The 15,070-nt window shown below is 43.1% G+C and overlaps 1 protein-coding gene across 2 annotated transcripts in view; it reads right to left on the bottom strand.

Moving 5' to 3' along the window:
* lin7a (lin-7 homolog A (C. elegans)) overlaps positions 1-15,070 on the bottom strand; it is an 88,794-nt gene that overhangs the window by 7,563 nt on the left and 66,161 nt on the right. Inside the window, exons 3-5 of one of the 2 annotated variants that reach the window (XM_072485161.1) lie at positions 13,685-13,756; positions 9,193-9,402; positions 4,821-5,024 (exon numbers count right to left, since the gene is read on the bottom strand). In XM_072485161.1, the coding sequence (XP_072341262.1) occupies positions 4,821-5,024; positions 9,193-9,402; positions 13,685-13,756 (486 nt within the window). Of the gene's footprint in view, positions 1-4,820; positions 5,025-9,192; positions 9,403-13,537; positions 13,610-13,684; positions 13,757-15,070 lie in introns of both variants that reach the window. The other variant, XM_072485160.1, reaches the window with a different exon arrangement.

Here is a 15,070-nt window from a genome sequence, read left to right as displayed (position 1 = left end):
CCGAAGCGTGGTACATTGGCGACACCATGCAGACGCTGCGACAACGAATGAACGGACATCGCGCGACAATCACCAGGCAGGAATGTTCCCTTCCAGTCGGGGAACACTTCAGCAGTCAAGGGCATTCAGCCTCTGATCTCCGGGTAAGCGTTCTCCAAGGCGGCCTTCAGGACGCGCGACAACGCAGAATCGCCGAGCAGAACCTTATGGCCAAGTTCCGCACACATGAGTGCGGCCTCAACCGGGACCTGGGATTCATGTTGCATTACATTCATACCCCACCATCTGGCCTGCGAAATCCTACCAACTGTCCTGGCTTGATACAATTAACACCTCTTTAACCTGGGGTTACCCCATCTCTGGATCTGTAAAGATTTAATCACCTGCTAATGCTCGCATTCCAAGCATTGTCTGGCGTCTTTGAATCTGTCTATATATATGTTTCTGGAACATACCTCTTCATTCACCTGAGGAAGGAGCAGCACTCCGAAAGCTAGTGACATCGAAACAAACCTGTTGGACTTTAACCTGGTGTTGTAAGACTTCTTAAAGAAATAAAGAGAAGTTTCCAAGACATTGTCGGTTAAAGATACTAGAACAGAGCACTGTTTAGTAAAGACAGAGCTCAGAAGAAGGATAAGACGCAAGAAAGATATCTGAAGTGATTTTCCAGTTTGGGAGATTTTACCACAGCCTGTGGAATGTGGGTTCAAATAACTATGGAAATCGGTAGTTGGATCTCGGAATTTGTGGAAAAGCAATTCAGGCAAAGAAAGGAAGCCTAAAAAAGGGTGGAGTAAAACCCTGGACTCAATGTTAAAGGTGGATTAAAAGAGTCATTTGTGAAACTTTGACTGGATTACGGAATGTAATCTACTAAGGGAAAGCATTATCATGAAAGAAAAATTTAAAGCGTATTTATGGGAGTGGGGCTTGGAAACTCTCATGTGACAATCATCAGGGGGAATTCTGAGGAGAAAACCACAGACACTAACTTGGGTTCAGAGCAGAGTGTGTGTGTTTGACCACAGCCAACCTGCGTGCTTAAAAGGGACTTTGTGTTATTGGGACCATTGAATCTTAAAATGTACTTTGTAATCCGTGTTAATCTTAAAATCGGCGTGTATTTGTTAAGCTAACGGAGGTGAGGAAGCGACTAAAGGAATATTGTATAATAATCCAACTTTTCATGTTTAACAATTGCTTTTTCCTTGTTGCTAAAACTAACTCGCGGTCCTGTGGCTCTGTTCCTCCACGTTATAAAAAAAGTAAAAGTTATGGTCTATTGAGCCAGGTTCCATTCTGGGATCTTCCCTTTCAGTTATAACATCAACTGGGATTGTAACACATTTCAAATGGTTTTAGTCTATATCATTAATACTGCTGCAGTAGTTTTATTATAAAGAGTCACTGAACTCAATTTCTCTAGGCTTTATAAAACAGAACTTTGTTTGATTTAACTAAATTGTGTAAGTTTTAATTCCTACTTGTCAAACGGTTGATTTTTCCCCCCAGTTAGTATCCTACAGAAAACATGAACAGAAAAAATACTACATTTAAAAGTTACAAAATTCAAATGTTCTGCAATGATAATTACAAATAATTAACACCAGCTGGATTAAGAATTAAAAACTGAATGCAAAATAATTTATATGGTGTAACAGTGATGTCTTATGCAGGTCAGAAAATATCATGTTGCCAAATTCCAGTAAGATAAGCTGCAAATTACTTTTAATTCACATGAACTTTTAACAATGTGAAGCAAAATTATTCAATTAGCTTTAGCGTATATAGCAGATATTGTCTGATTCTGCTTAACTGACTTGACAAATAAAATCCACACAATATTAATTAAATTGTTTGTCAATGTCCAACTTGATCATCTGAGATTGCTACTGGGGTCATTATTGTCGGCAGAATTTATACTTGTTGATAATCTTTGTGCATATCATGAATTTTTACTCAAACTAAATTATTGCTAATGACAAATTTGATTGACTTCCAAGGTACCGTATTGCATATATTTACGATTAGAAATGTTCTATTTAACAATGTGTGGTGATTGACCCTTTTGGACAACACAGCAGAATAAGAGTCACCTGGCCTGGATGACCAATCGGCATTCAGAGTGGGGAATCACCCCAGGGGGAGGAGTGCTCCTAGACAGAGGTATTTTAGAGCCAGCTGCTCTCGAAGATCACAAAATAAAACCTTTTTTGTTCACTAAGGAACAGTCTGCATCATTACACAGTCTCTTTTGACATTGCAGGTAGTGATACCGAATTTAAAAATGTGAATGAACCTCAATTAATTTTTATTCGCTCCTGTGATGTGAGTATCATTCGCAAGGCCAGCCCTAACTGCCCTCGAGTTGGAGGAGGTGAGCTGCCTTCTTAGAACTGCTGCAGTTGTAAGTATACACACTCACAGTGCTGTTCGGGAGGGAGTTCCAGGATTTGGACCCAGCAATGGTGAGGTAATTAGCCAAAGTCCACAAAAGAACCACAGGCATCTCTTTCCATTAGAAAAAGACAACTGGTTAAATATAGCTTGAGGGGGACCACTCTGCAAGCGTGGGGCAAGGTGAGGGGGCAGACTTCCATGACTAGGGCACGATCTAACAGAATTTCAGCAGAGCACCCCACCTCACACAGACAGGGCACTCCAGGCCTGATCCTCGGCGTGGGCACAATGCCAGGCTGGCATCTTGGCACAGTCAAATCAGCTCCCTGGCAGTACCATCTGGGTACTCTTACTATCCTTCTTTATATTACTAGCTATCTTTCTCTCACACTTCTTTTCTTCTTATTCAATTTTAGTTATTCTTTGCTGTTCTTTATATTCTGTCCAATCTTCTCACTTACCACCCACCTATGCACAATTATACGCTTTTTCTTTAAGTTTAATATTGTCTTTAAATGTTTTAGGTAACCACGGATAGTGGATCCACCCCTTAGAATTTTTATATTCCATTGAAATGTATCTATTCTGTGTATTCTGTAATATCCCTTAAAATGTCTGCCGCTGCATCTCTATTGACCTATCCCTGAAGCACACTTGCCAGTTCATTTTAGCTAGCTCCACTTTCATGCCCTCATAATTGCCCTTAAGTTTAAAACACTGGTTTGGAACCACTCTTCTCTCCCTCAAACTAAATGTATTAATCTATGATCACAGCTACCTTGGGGTGCCTTCGCTATGAGGTTATCAATTAATTCTCTCTCATTGCACAATATCAGTCTAGTAAAGCCTTCTCTCTGGTTGATTTTAGAATTTGTTGTTCTAAGAACCTATCCTGAAGACATTCTATGAATTTCTTCTCTATACTATCTTTTCTCTTCTGATTTTTCAAGTCTATGTATAGATTGAAATCCCCCTTGATTATTGCTGTATCTTTCCAACAAGCTTCTATTATCTCTTCCTTTATACTCTGTCCTCTAGAGTGGTTATAATTCGGGGGACTGTACATCCCTCCCACAAGTGACTTCTTGCCCTCTTCCGTTTCCCATCTCAATCTAAACTGCTTCTTCAACATGGTGTCCTGAACTTTGGTCATCCCTCTCTAACATGCTAATACCATCACTAATTAATAATAATAATCTTTATTAGTGTCACAAGTAGGCTTACATTAACAGTGCAATGAAGTTACTGTGAAAACAGAGTCACTCCTCTACCTTTTCCTAACTTCCTCTCCTTCTTATATGTCACATACCCTTTAATATTCAGGTCCCAATATCTGTCAACATATAGCCATGTCCCTGTAATGGCTATCAGGTCACACTTCTTTATCTCTGTTTGTGCTGTCAGTTCACCTGTCTTGTTCCAAATGCTATGTGCAATTTAGTTACAGAGCTTTTAGTTTTTCCCTTTTATTACATTTGCAGCGTCTGGCCTTACCTTGAATTTCTACTCTGCCCCTTCCTGTCATGGTCTTTTTATCACCTTTCTCTCTTGCCCTGTCTTTACCTCATTACAAATTTGATCCTCCTTTCTTTTCTTGTGTATCTTTCCCAACATCCTGAATCCTTGTTCATGAAGGATAGAGTCTAGTTTCAGGCAAGAGCGTGACATAGAGCAGAGCGAAAAGAGAAAATGCTGGAGACTCTCAGCAGGTCTGGCAGCATCTGTAGGGAGAGAAAAGAGCTAACGTTTCGAGTCCAGGTGACCCTTTGTTAAAGCTGACAAAGGGTCATCTGGACTCGAACCGTTCACTCTTTTCTATCCTTATGCAGAGATTTTCCAGCATTTTCTCTTTTGGTTTCAGATTCCAGCATCCGCAGTAATTTGCTTTCATAGAGCAGAGATAACTGCATGAAACCAAGGGCAGTTTTAACTTTGTGAAGGTTGGGATAATGGGTGTTTCACAGGTTCCATTAACCATCTGGGATTTCATACGTTACAAAGACTGGGCCTGATGACTGCCCCACTGGCCAAAATAGATAATACAAAAGGATCAGAAGATCAAAACCTGAGCATGCAGCAGTGGAGGAGTTCGTCCAAAAGGACGGTCCAGACAGACAGCAATGGAGACAGCGATAAGGAAGGCACAAAGGAGGCAGTGGTGTTGAGTATGAGGCTTCTATGTAATTTGATAATGGGCATTCGTTGTAAGCCAGTGATTGGTTTCGTGGGGTTTGAAGGGCCGATTGCCTGAACTTGTGTTTAATGCCATATGGATTCTGCCCTCTGAAGAAATAAAAACTTTCCCTTGAAAAGAAACGGATGTGTAGGGTGACGACTTCAACATGTTCTGATGCTGGGACGAATACCAAAAACAAAATGAGGCATTTGGTCTCCTCAGTATAAATGAACATTCTCACCTATGACATATGGTTTTGTTGGACTTGCTGCTGCTGTTGGAGGAGGAGTTGCTGCTGCTGTCTGCGTCGGGCAGTTCGCAGTTTCTCAAATCTTGCTTCCATTTCCTCCAACACCTTGGGCGTGTAACGGACTACCAGCTTCACACTGCTCTGAGCAGCCTTTAGTAATTCTACTGCCTTTTCATGGTGTTCCCCTTCCACACTCTAAAATTGAAAGAAATATACATTATACTCTGCACTGTAGAACAAAGACAAGAAATTGTGTAAGATAGTGAACTCATAACTACATCCTGAGCAATCACAGCTTTGACCCCTGACAATCGTACAGGGAGGGTAGCTGTGGCGTGTTGGTATTGTCACTGGACTAGTAATCCAGAGACCCAGGGCAGGATTTTCCGACCCCACGCCAGCTCAATGCGGCCACCCCCCCCCCCCCCCCCCGGCGATTCGCCGCGCTCAACGGGCCAAGTGCCCGCCTAGTTCGGCCCAGTCCTGTCGGTGTCGTACGTGTATGGTCCTACCCGGCGGGACCTTGCCAATCATGCTGCGGGGGCTGTCCTGGTGTGGGGGAAGGGGATCCGACTCGGGGGGGGGGGGGGGCTCCACGGTGGTCAGGCCCGTGATCGGGGCCTATCAATCGGTGGGCAGGCTAATCCCGGGGGGGGGGGGGGGGCTATGTTCCTCCGCGCCAGGCCCCTGTAGGGCTCCGCCATGTTCCCCAGGGGCAGAGAAGGCAACCCAAGCGCATGCGTGGACTTGCGCCGGCCGTGGCGCACATGCGCGGACCCTCGCCGGCTGCGCTGCCACCTGTATCGGCAGCTGGAGCTGCGTGAAGCACTCCAGTGCCGTGCTGGCCCCCTGTGCGGTGCAGGATCGCAGCTCTTGGAGGCCAAATGAAGCTGTCGTAAAACGCTCTGGCGTTTACGACGGCATCAACACTTAGCCCCAGGATTGGAGAATCCCGCCCCCAGTGTCTGGAGACCTAGGTTTGAATTCCGCCATGGCAGATGGTGAAATTTGAATTCAATTTTTAAAAATCTGGAATTAAATGTCTAAAGGTGACCATGAAACCATTGTCGATTTTCGTAAAGACCCATGTGCTTCACTCTAGGAATGGAAAACCTGTCTGGCCTACATGTGACTGCAATGTGGTTGATTCTTTAAAGCCCTCAGGGATGGGTAATGAATGCTGGTTACAGCCAGCGACGCCCACATCCCATGACCAAATTATATACAAAATCCACTGTAAGGCTGAAGAAAGTTGCATTCCTGAAAATGAAAAGCACAGACTTGAAGTAACTCATAAGAGTTTTGAAAATAGGAATGCCAGAAATTCAACTCAACATATTTTCCTGAATGCACCAAAATAATTTTCATTCACATTCGAAGAGAGGTCAAAAAAGTGAAAGGTTTCAAAAAATATTTTGGCAAGTCACAATGCGTTCAGCAAGAACTGACAGGCACAAAGAAAAGTTAGCATGACTGAATTCTGGACCAGGTTCTTCCGTTAGTCATCCCCGAGGGCATTTAAGAGTCAACCGCATTGCTGTGTATCTGAAAACATAATCATACGCAGAACTTACATACTTTTAGGTTCTGGTTTTGTACACATTTATACACTTAACTCAAAGAAGTACAACAATGCTCTTGTAGAACAAGTGTGGACTGCACTTTTGGAATTTTAAAAGAAACCCTTAGTCCATTAGGGGCAGCACGGTGGCATTGTGGTTAGTACTGCTGCCTCACATAGCCAGGGACCCGGGTTCAATTCTGGCCTCGGGTCTCTGTCTGTGTGGAGTTTGCACACTCTTCCCTGCTTCTCCTCCACTACCGTGGGTTTCCTCCAGGGGCTCTGGTTTCCTCCCACAGTCCAAAGGTTAGGTGGATTGGCAGTGATAAATTGCACCTTAGTGTCCAGGGATGTGTATGTTAGGTATGGGGTTATTGGGATAGGGCGGGGAAATGTGCTTGGGTGGGGTGCTCTTTCAGAAAGTCGTTGCATACCCGATGGGCCGAATGGCCTTCTTCTGCACTGTAGGGATTCTATGATTTTATTCTATGAGTCCTCAGATTATAGAGTGAGCTCATAAGTATAATAATATTCCCAACATTTAACTCTCATAGCAATTATGTCACATTCCTGAAACACACTCCTAGCAATGTGTTATACACTAAATGACAGCTGCCATTTTTACCCAATGCAACGACATCCAATTCTCAATTCAATTAGTTAATTTGCTGTTAATTATCAGCTGTTATAGTCATATGCCCTATAGCTGTTCTCCTTAATTTTAATATATATTTGGTTAGATTTAATTTTCTTTCACAAATAATACAATAACATTTTCAATGCAAAATATTTACAGTGCGGATCAAGAATTATTGCAAATATAAACAAACAAAACAGCATGACTTTAGAACAACAGAACAGGCGTTATGCACTAGTGGCTCCAGTTTTAAAATTTTAAAAAATTAGGGGAGAAAGAGGATAAGGTCACATAAATAAGATAGGATAACATCTCAGGCTGCACACCTTTATGCATTGGTTTTCAAGGGAAACCTAACAGGAGTAGGATAGACAAGGCACCATGAATGAAGAGTTTGCTATTGCTGCCAAGGTGATGAGCAAGTAACTGCAACATAGGATATAGCTTCTGGTTTTTGATAAAACAAAATCCTGGGCTTGTGAGCTGAAGTGTGCTTTGGGATTGATCCATTTTATTTCAATGAGAAAACGGCGAAAAGTATAATTTAATCATTAACCCAAAAAAAACATTATTTGTAAAAGAATTTGAGATCGGGGTCTCACACTTTACGGAATGCATCAGACTTAGAACAGATCACAGATGTTAGAAATTCCATTGGGATATATTCCATGACTATGTTTTGTCCTTTTTTTAGAAAATAAATACATTTAGAGTACCCAATTATTTCTTTCCAAAAAAGGGGCAATTTAGCATGGTTTATCCACCTACCCTTCGGGTTGTAGGGGTGAGACCCACGCAGACACGGAGAATGTGCAAACTCCACACGGGCAGTGACCCAGTGCTGCGATCGAACCTGGGTCCTCAGCGCCAATGGCAGCAATACTAACCACTGCGCCACCATGATGCCCCATTTCATGACTAATTTTGAATTGAAGGATACTTGTCGCTGATCCAGGAGCAGAGGATATTTTTACGAGCTCCAAAAGTTAGGAGGTTGTACAGCCTTTTATTATTGTCAGTAATTCTCCCATCTGGAAGAATTAGGAACAAAGGGTTAAAGCTCTAAGGCTTTGTCAAATATCCTCTCAAGCTCCCTAGCTACACCAGACCAAAAGGCTTGAATCTTAACATAGGTCCATATGCAGTGTATATAATCACGCTCGACGACCAGACACTTTAGGCACATCAGAGATATAGCCGGACCAAACATACGTCTCAGACTTGGCATGATATGCAAATGGTGAAGTACCTTAAATTGTGTCTCCCTCATTCTATTGCAAGCCAAAATTTTAATCGGCATAATCCTATATACTACATAATGACTCCTCATCAATATTAATTGGTAAGTCTTCCTTCCAAGACTGCAAGGCACCCAATGTACTAACACAGGATCGAGAACACAATGCATTATGAAACATGCTAATTATCTGTTTGCGTTCCACAGATATTAGGACGTTATCCACCAGGGAAATAGAGGAGTTAAGGCACAGGATGTCTTAGTCAAGATTAAGTCTCTCAGTTGCAGATACTTAAAAATGAAGTGTCTCAGAATGCCAAATTATTGATATAGTTGCTCAAAGGATGACAAGGAAGCATCACTGAATATATCTCTTGGGCTACAAATGCCTCTCTCGCTCCAAGTATCAAATCTATGGTCCATAAGACTAGGTGGGAAGTCCGGGCTGCCCTGGATGGGCGAAAGAATGGAAGTCAGTAGAGATCTCCCTTTTAGTTGATAGACCGTTCTCCATGCTCTAAGAGTATTAATAACAGGATCCTCACATCTAGCAGAACCTGGTCTAATGTCCCTATAAAATAACAAATCTTTCAAAGGGTAAACCAACTGATCTGCTTCAATATCCAGCCAGATGGAGGGAGGGTCCTTACAAACCAGACCCTTATAAATCAAAAGTGCTAGGCTAGTTGTTATAGTCTAATATTCAGGACACCCAAACCACCTTTGGAACCTGGGAGCTGCAGCTTGTCGGAGTTTAAGATGAAGTTTCTTCTTATTCCAAATAAACAATTTTGATAATATAAAACTTGCTGATGAAATAAATGGCAAAGCAACGTAAAAGAGATGGATCACATTTTGGAACAGTTTCAAAAACATTAATTGCTCAAGAGTAAGTGTTCACTTCAGACTAACTGGATCATTGACTTACCACTCCATTGACAGACAGTAATTGATCCCCACGTTTCAGGCTCCCATGTCTATCAGCAACACCCCCCGGAATAATACGAGAGATGTAGATTGGTGAATTCTGTTCCTTCCCACCCATGACATTAAAGCCAAGGCCTTCTTCAGTCTTTGGCAACTCTACAACCCGGGGGTGAGAATGGCCCTCACTTGCAGCAAAAGCAGCAACTGTGGCCTGAAAGAAACAGAAGAGGAATTCTGAAGTTCAGGTCCACAGCATTAAAATCAAATATTTCCACACCTTTGAAAATTCATTACTCATGCCGTTATTGCTGGGTAATGAATATACATCCAACACAAAAGCTACATTCATATTTTCACGTCAATATATTCCCATAGAATGAAAGGTGACCACTTTCCATCGCCATGTCACAAAAGGAATTGTGTGTATTATAATGAGTATAAATATGGCAAAAGGGCTGATGAACAACACATGTAAACATGAGACCTTGTGATGAGAACACTATTTTTGTCTCGCATCAAAGGGAGTTGGTTTAAACCAACTAAAGTCAAGATGTGTGTCGACTTTCCTGGACCAAATCACTGAATGGAGATCCAACCTCAGTTTTCTGAGACTCTGAGCACGATCTATCGGCCTTTGCGGTGTTTACCGGCCTCGCCACGCCTCGTGAGATCGAACTTCACGTCAGGAGGCGTCACGATTTGCATCCCGCCCATTGAGGTCGGGACCCAGATTTGCATATTCAAGTGCTTAGTTAGTCTCACCTGAATATGTCTACGCCTCATCTATCCAGCGCCCGGAATTGAATGGCCTCGCCTCGGAGACTCTTGAGCGCGTGCCGTTTAGCCATGGATTCCACAAACGTGGACCAGACGTACCGGCACTTGGGGGGGTTCTCCCAGGTGATTGGGGGCCTCTGGGTGGTCAGGCTCTGGGCAGGGTAGTACTCTGCCACTCTCAATGCCACCCTGGTGCCTTGGCAATGCCAGCCCAGAACCCTGGTAGTGCCACCTGGGTTGCCAAGGTTACCTGGTGGTATCATGCCCAGACCGGGCATTAGGTCAGGGGTGCATTGCCCTTATTGGCGAGTTGGGATGTTGGTGGGGGAGGTCTAGAGATCAGGGCACCATTCGATTTCTTCCTCCACTGGCGAGCGGAGCTTGTTGGTGCAGGAAATGGGACTAAAAACGACCTTGGTGGGGCACTCCTCGCCAAGAACCAGAAATGAAACAGTCCCGTTTAATAGCGGAGTCGTTCTTGACACTGTAAGCGCTGGGAAACACCCGACTAAACGCGATGAATACGGGACTTTGTTTCATTTCATTAAATGTCTTTTTTGTTCATCAGTAGGTTATCCGGAATGCCAAAGTGTCATACCACATGGTGAGGATACTGTTGGCTTTCTAAGGGACAACAAGTACAACTCTTAATCTATAAACTACCCAATCAAAAGTGTGTTTTCAATTGCTGGCAAGCGTGTTGAGTTTACAGATACACTCATTATATCTTAAATGACTGAGCCAGAAACAGCTTTTATTCAAAGAGAATTTCAGATGCTACATTCTTTCAAAGTGTTATCACGTTTACAAGAGCTGAACAAGATACAATTTCAATGGTCAGGAGGTGCGAGCAGCATGGGACCTGCTTTTAAATCCAATAGAAGCCTCGACATAGTCAGAGTCCAGCCCATACTTCTCAGTTCCCTGCTTTGCACCATGTAACACAACTAAATGACAAGTCATGTTGTTAGGTCTTGTGGTAGTTGAGGTATCAGTGCAGAAAAACAGAGAGACATTTGTTAGTTCTTTTGGTCGGTACAGAGCTAGTTAAAGAGATGGTACTGCAGCAAGTTTGTTTTGCAATTTGTTTAAAGAGAATGCCAGATTGGGTCTTTTGGGATGACAATATTGCACTCAACCAATGCAAATTTCACCGTGGGAGGTAAACGGTAGGACTTATTAAAGATATTGGGTGAAATTTTCCACTCCTGCTGAAGTCGATGGACTTCTGAATGGCTCGCTGCATTTTCTAGCCCCACCCACTCCTTGATGGGGCCATAAAATTCAGTCTGTTATTTTGCATATATTTATATATGATCATACCTTTGTCATCGGAATGCCAGATTCTATGGCTTTGTTCATGACTTAAAAAACCATAAAGGAAGACCAAGTAAAGGATGGCCAAGTTCTTCCTCTCAGGAAAAGGGGCATATGGATAATTTGGTCCTGAACTATTTCTCCCTCCTCACAAATCTTGTAAATTACACAGTTCCTTATTCCAGGTGGAAGAAAGTATCTCAGCAATTTTTTGAGAATAAATTGTTGTTTTCTTTCTTTAATTTTTCCCCTGCTGATTTCCATCTCCTCCCCTGTTCTGTGGACATCTTCACCAGCTGGCTACCTCCCAGTGCCCACGCATGCTCGGAAAAGGCTTGTCGGAGATGAACAAATAATCAGCACTGAAGGAAAGGAGACTAAATGGAAATGAAGGAGGAAGAAATGGAGGATAAAGAGAAAAGGAAGGAATGGACTCTCGGGCACTAGAGGCAGAAAATTAAGAAACAAAACAGAGCAAAAGAAAGAATATGAGAGAGTGAGGGAGAGAAAGTGAAAAAGAGGGATGAGCAAGGGAAGAAAGATCAGAACCAACAAGGACAAATACCCAAACCCACCCAATTTCTGCAAAGTTCACATAAGCGAGAAGATTCAACACTCAAAGATAAATAATGTGCTGGGAAAGAAACAGACAACAAATAAGACCAATGCCAACAGCCAGAGTAACACATGGGAACCTGAAGTATTGCCCTTCCCCCTACCATCACTAAATAAGGGATCAAACAAACTGTTCAACTTGGCCTCATTCGCAACTTACCCAATAAGTCCTCAGCCCTCCATTGTCACAAGGCATACAACCCAAATTAAAAGCTGATAGCAACCCATGCCCCTAACAAACGTTCCCAACAATAATCCTGTCTGCCGAGCACCAGAGCTAAGAGGCAGCGTCAGTTACAATCAGCAGAAGGAAGCAGCAAGCACTGCTACCAATTCCAACATGCTCAACACAATAAAACGGCTGTGCTCATACAAAACATGTGGCATGATAAAACAAGTTTGTAACATGGTTTCAGAGCTCATTATCATTTTCAATCATGACTAATCGATAACTAGCCTTGAAATTTCCCACAATAAAACTGAATTCCTATTCATACACATCACCAACAATCCTGGTCCACCCACATCCACGCTACGACCAAGAAAGCACAACGGCGCCTATACTTCCTCAGGAAACTAAAGAAATTCGACATGTCCACATTGACTCTTACCAATTTTTACAGATGCACCACAGAAAGCATCCTATCTGGCTCCATCCCAGTCTGGTATGGCAACTGCTCGGCCCAAGATTGCAAGAAACTAGAGAGAGTCGCGAACACAGCCCAGTCCATCATGCGAACCCACCTCCCATCCATTGACTCTGTCTACACCTCCCGCTGTCTTGGGAAAGCGGACAGTATAATCAACGACCCCTCCCACCTGGGTTATTCTCTCTTCCAACTTTTTCCATCGAGCAGGAAAGTCTGAGAACACGTAATAACAGGTTCAAAAACAGCTTCTACCCTACTGTTACCAGACTCCTGAATGACCCCCTAATAGACTGAACTGATCTCTTCACACATCATCTCTACTGAGTAGTACCACACTCTATATGCTTCACCCGATGTCCGTGTCTATGTATTTATATTGTGTATTTATGGATGTCCTATGTTTTTCATGTATTGAATGATCTGTCTCAACTGTACGCAGAACAATACTTTTCATTGTACCTCGATACACGTGACAATAAATCAAATCAATCAATCAATTTGCATCGCCCAACATATGCTGTGTATGCAAGTATCTCTGACTATCTAAATTTAAAGTAAACTTCTACTTATGCTATCATCAATGGGAGAGTTTGCTCAGATCCCACTGTTCTTAAAATGAAAGTAATCATATGAATTTAATGAACATAATAGTATATAGACAGTCTTTCTCTCCTCAGAAAAATAAACCAGTATTAAAAGAAGATAGAGGCTGCAGGAACTGCAGGAACACACAACAACAAAAAGGTTTTTAAAGAAATGTCTGGAAAGCCCAGAAGTGACCAGATCAAATTTGGTGCGACTACATAAAAGGTGTGAAATTAACCTCACTGTCTAGTTGTAACAGCAAGTCGTCATGCATTAATTTCAGATTTGGTCCAGCACTGTATCTGCTGTATTACAAGGAGGTTAGTACAATTGATCATGAAAGGAGATTGTTAATCTAATCAGAAAATCAGCGTGAATACTGGGTCCCGTTAAAGATATTACCTGGGTAGTAGCACTGGCTCTACCTTCTGGGCTGCCATTGATGTCTAAATTCTCATATATACTCTCGAACACCTGAAATACACATGTACACAACATTAAAAAAAAACACAATTACAACGCATCATCCAGTACCTCCACTTGGCATACCTTGGCAGTTGCACGAGCTCGGAAGTTTGGACAGCCACTGATGGTTATTGTCTCATGCATGTACTGATAAACCTGAAAAATTATTGGCAGATCAAAAGAAGAATAAATTATTCACAACCCAATGCAGTACAGATCTTGCTCAGGTCTTGAAAGCTTTCTTAAAGGAGCTGTTCAGATTTTATTTTGCCGCTTATCCCAATTCGCAGCGCAGGAAGCTTTGGCTGTCTATGTAAATAATTATGGAATTGATGACCTCTCCGCCGGACTCCCTTCATGTGAAAACATCTTCATCATAAAATATTTTACTTGTTCTTTAACGTGGAGCCACCCCTTGACTTACATTGTTGGTTAGGTGCAGTAATAACTCCTTCCTTCTCCAGGTACAGAAGGGAAACTTTGGAGGAGAGATACGTTGAGGGAGAAAGAAAGATGGAAATTGAGAAAAAAGTGAGGGTGCAAGAAAAAGAAATAAGAGAATAAAAAAGAACGAGAATAGAGGTTAAAGTATGAATGCTAATGTTCAAGGCTATGAGCCGTGCTGGCAAATGGGATTAGGTAGGTAGGCCAGGTGTTTTTCATGTGGCGATGCAGACTCGATGGGCAGAATGGTCTCTCCTGCACTGTATTTTCCTGTGATTCTGTGAAAAGAGGGAAAGCAAGGGTAGATGCAAAACAGAGAAAATGTGAGAGTGGAGGACGATGATACTGTTCTCGTTGCTAATTCATATTCTGGTTGATGCTAAATACGGCCCCCCCCCCTCCTCTGTGTGCATAACTGCGTTTGAAGCTTTGCCTGGAAGAAAACCTTGTTATTCAGTATACAAATCTATTCAGCATACAATCAAAATACTGCAAGTGTTGGAAATCTGAACAGAAAATGGTGGAAATACACATCGGGTCTGGCATCGCCTGTGGAGAGAGAAACAAAATTAATATTTCAGGTTTGTAACCTCTCGTCACAAAAGTGTTAGGGTGCAGCACAGGAGAGGTTAAACTACAAAGGTTTTCATCATGCACGGCCAAAGGGAAAAGACATTGGATAAGTAATAGAATCGTAGAATGGTTACAGCACAGATGGAGGCCATTCAGCCCATTGGGCGGGGTTCTCCGCCCCCCCGCCGGGTCGGAGAATCGTCGGGGGGGGCGGCATGAATCCCACCCCCGCCGGCCGCCGAATTCTCCGGCACCGAACATCCAGCGGGGGCGGGAATCGCACTGCGCCGGTTGGAGGGCCCCCCCCGGTGATTCTCCGGCACGCGATGGGCCAAAGTCCCGCTGCTGTAATGCCGGTCCCGCCGGCGTGAATTAAACCACCTCCCTTACCGGTGGGACCAGGGGGCGCGAACGGGCACCGGGGTCCTGGGGGAGGCGCAGGGCGATCTGGCC

Source organism: Scyliorhinus torazame, chromosome 19, assembly GCF_047496885.1.
Source record: "Scyliorhinus torazame isolate Kashiwa2021f chromosome 19, sScyTor2.1, whole genome shotgun sequence".
NCBI lineage: Eukaryota > Metazoa > Chordata > Chondrichthyes > Carcharhiniformes > Scyliorhinidae > Scyliorhinus > Scyliorhinus torazame.
This window is presented reverse-complemented; position numbering and strand designations above follow the sequence as displayed.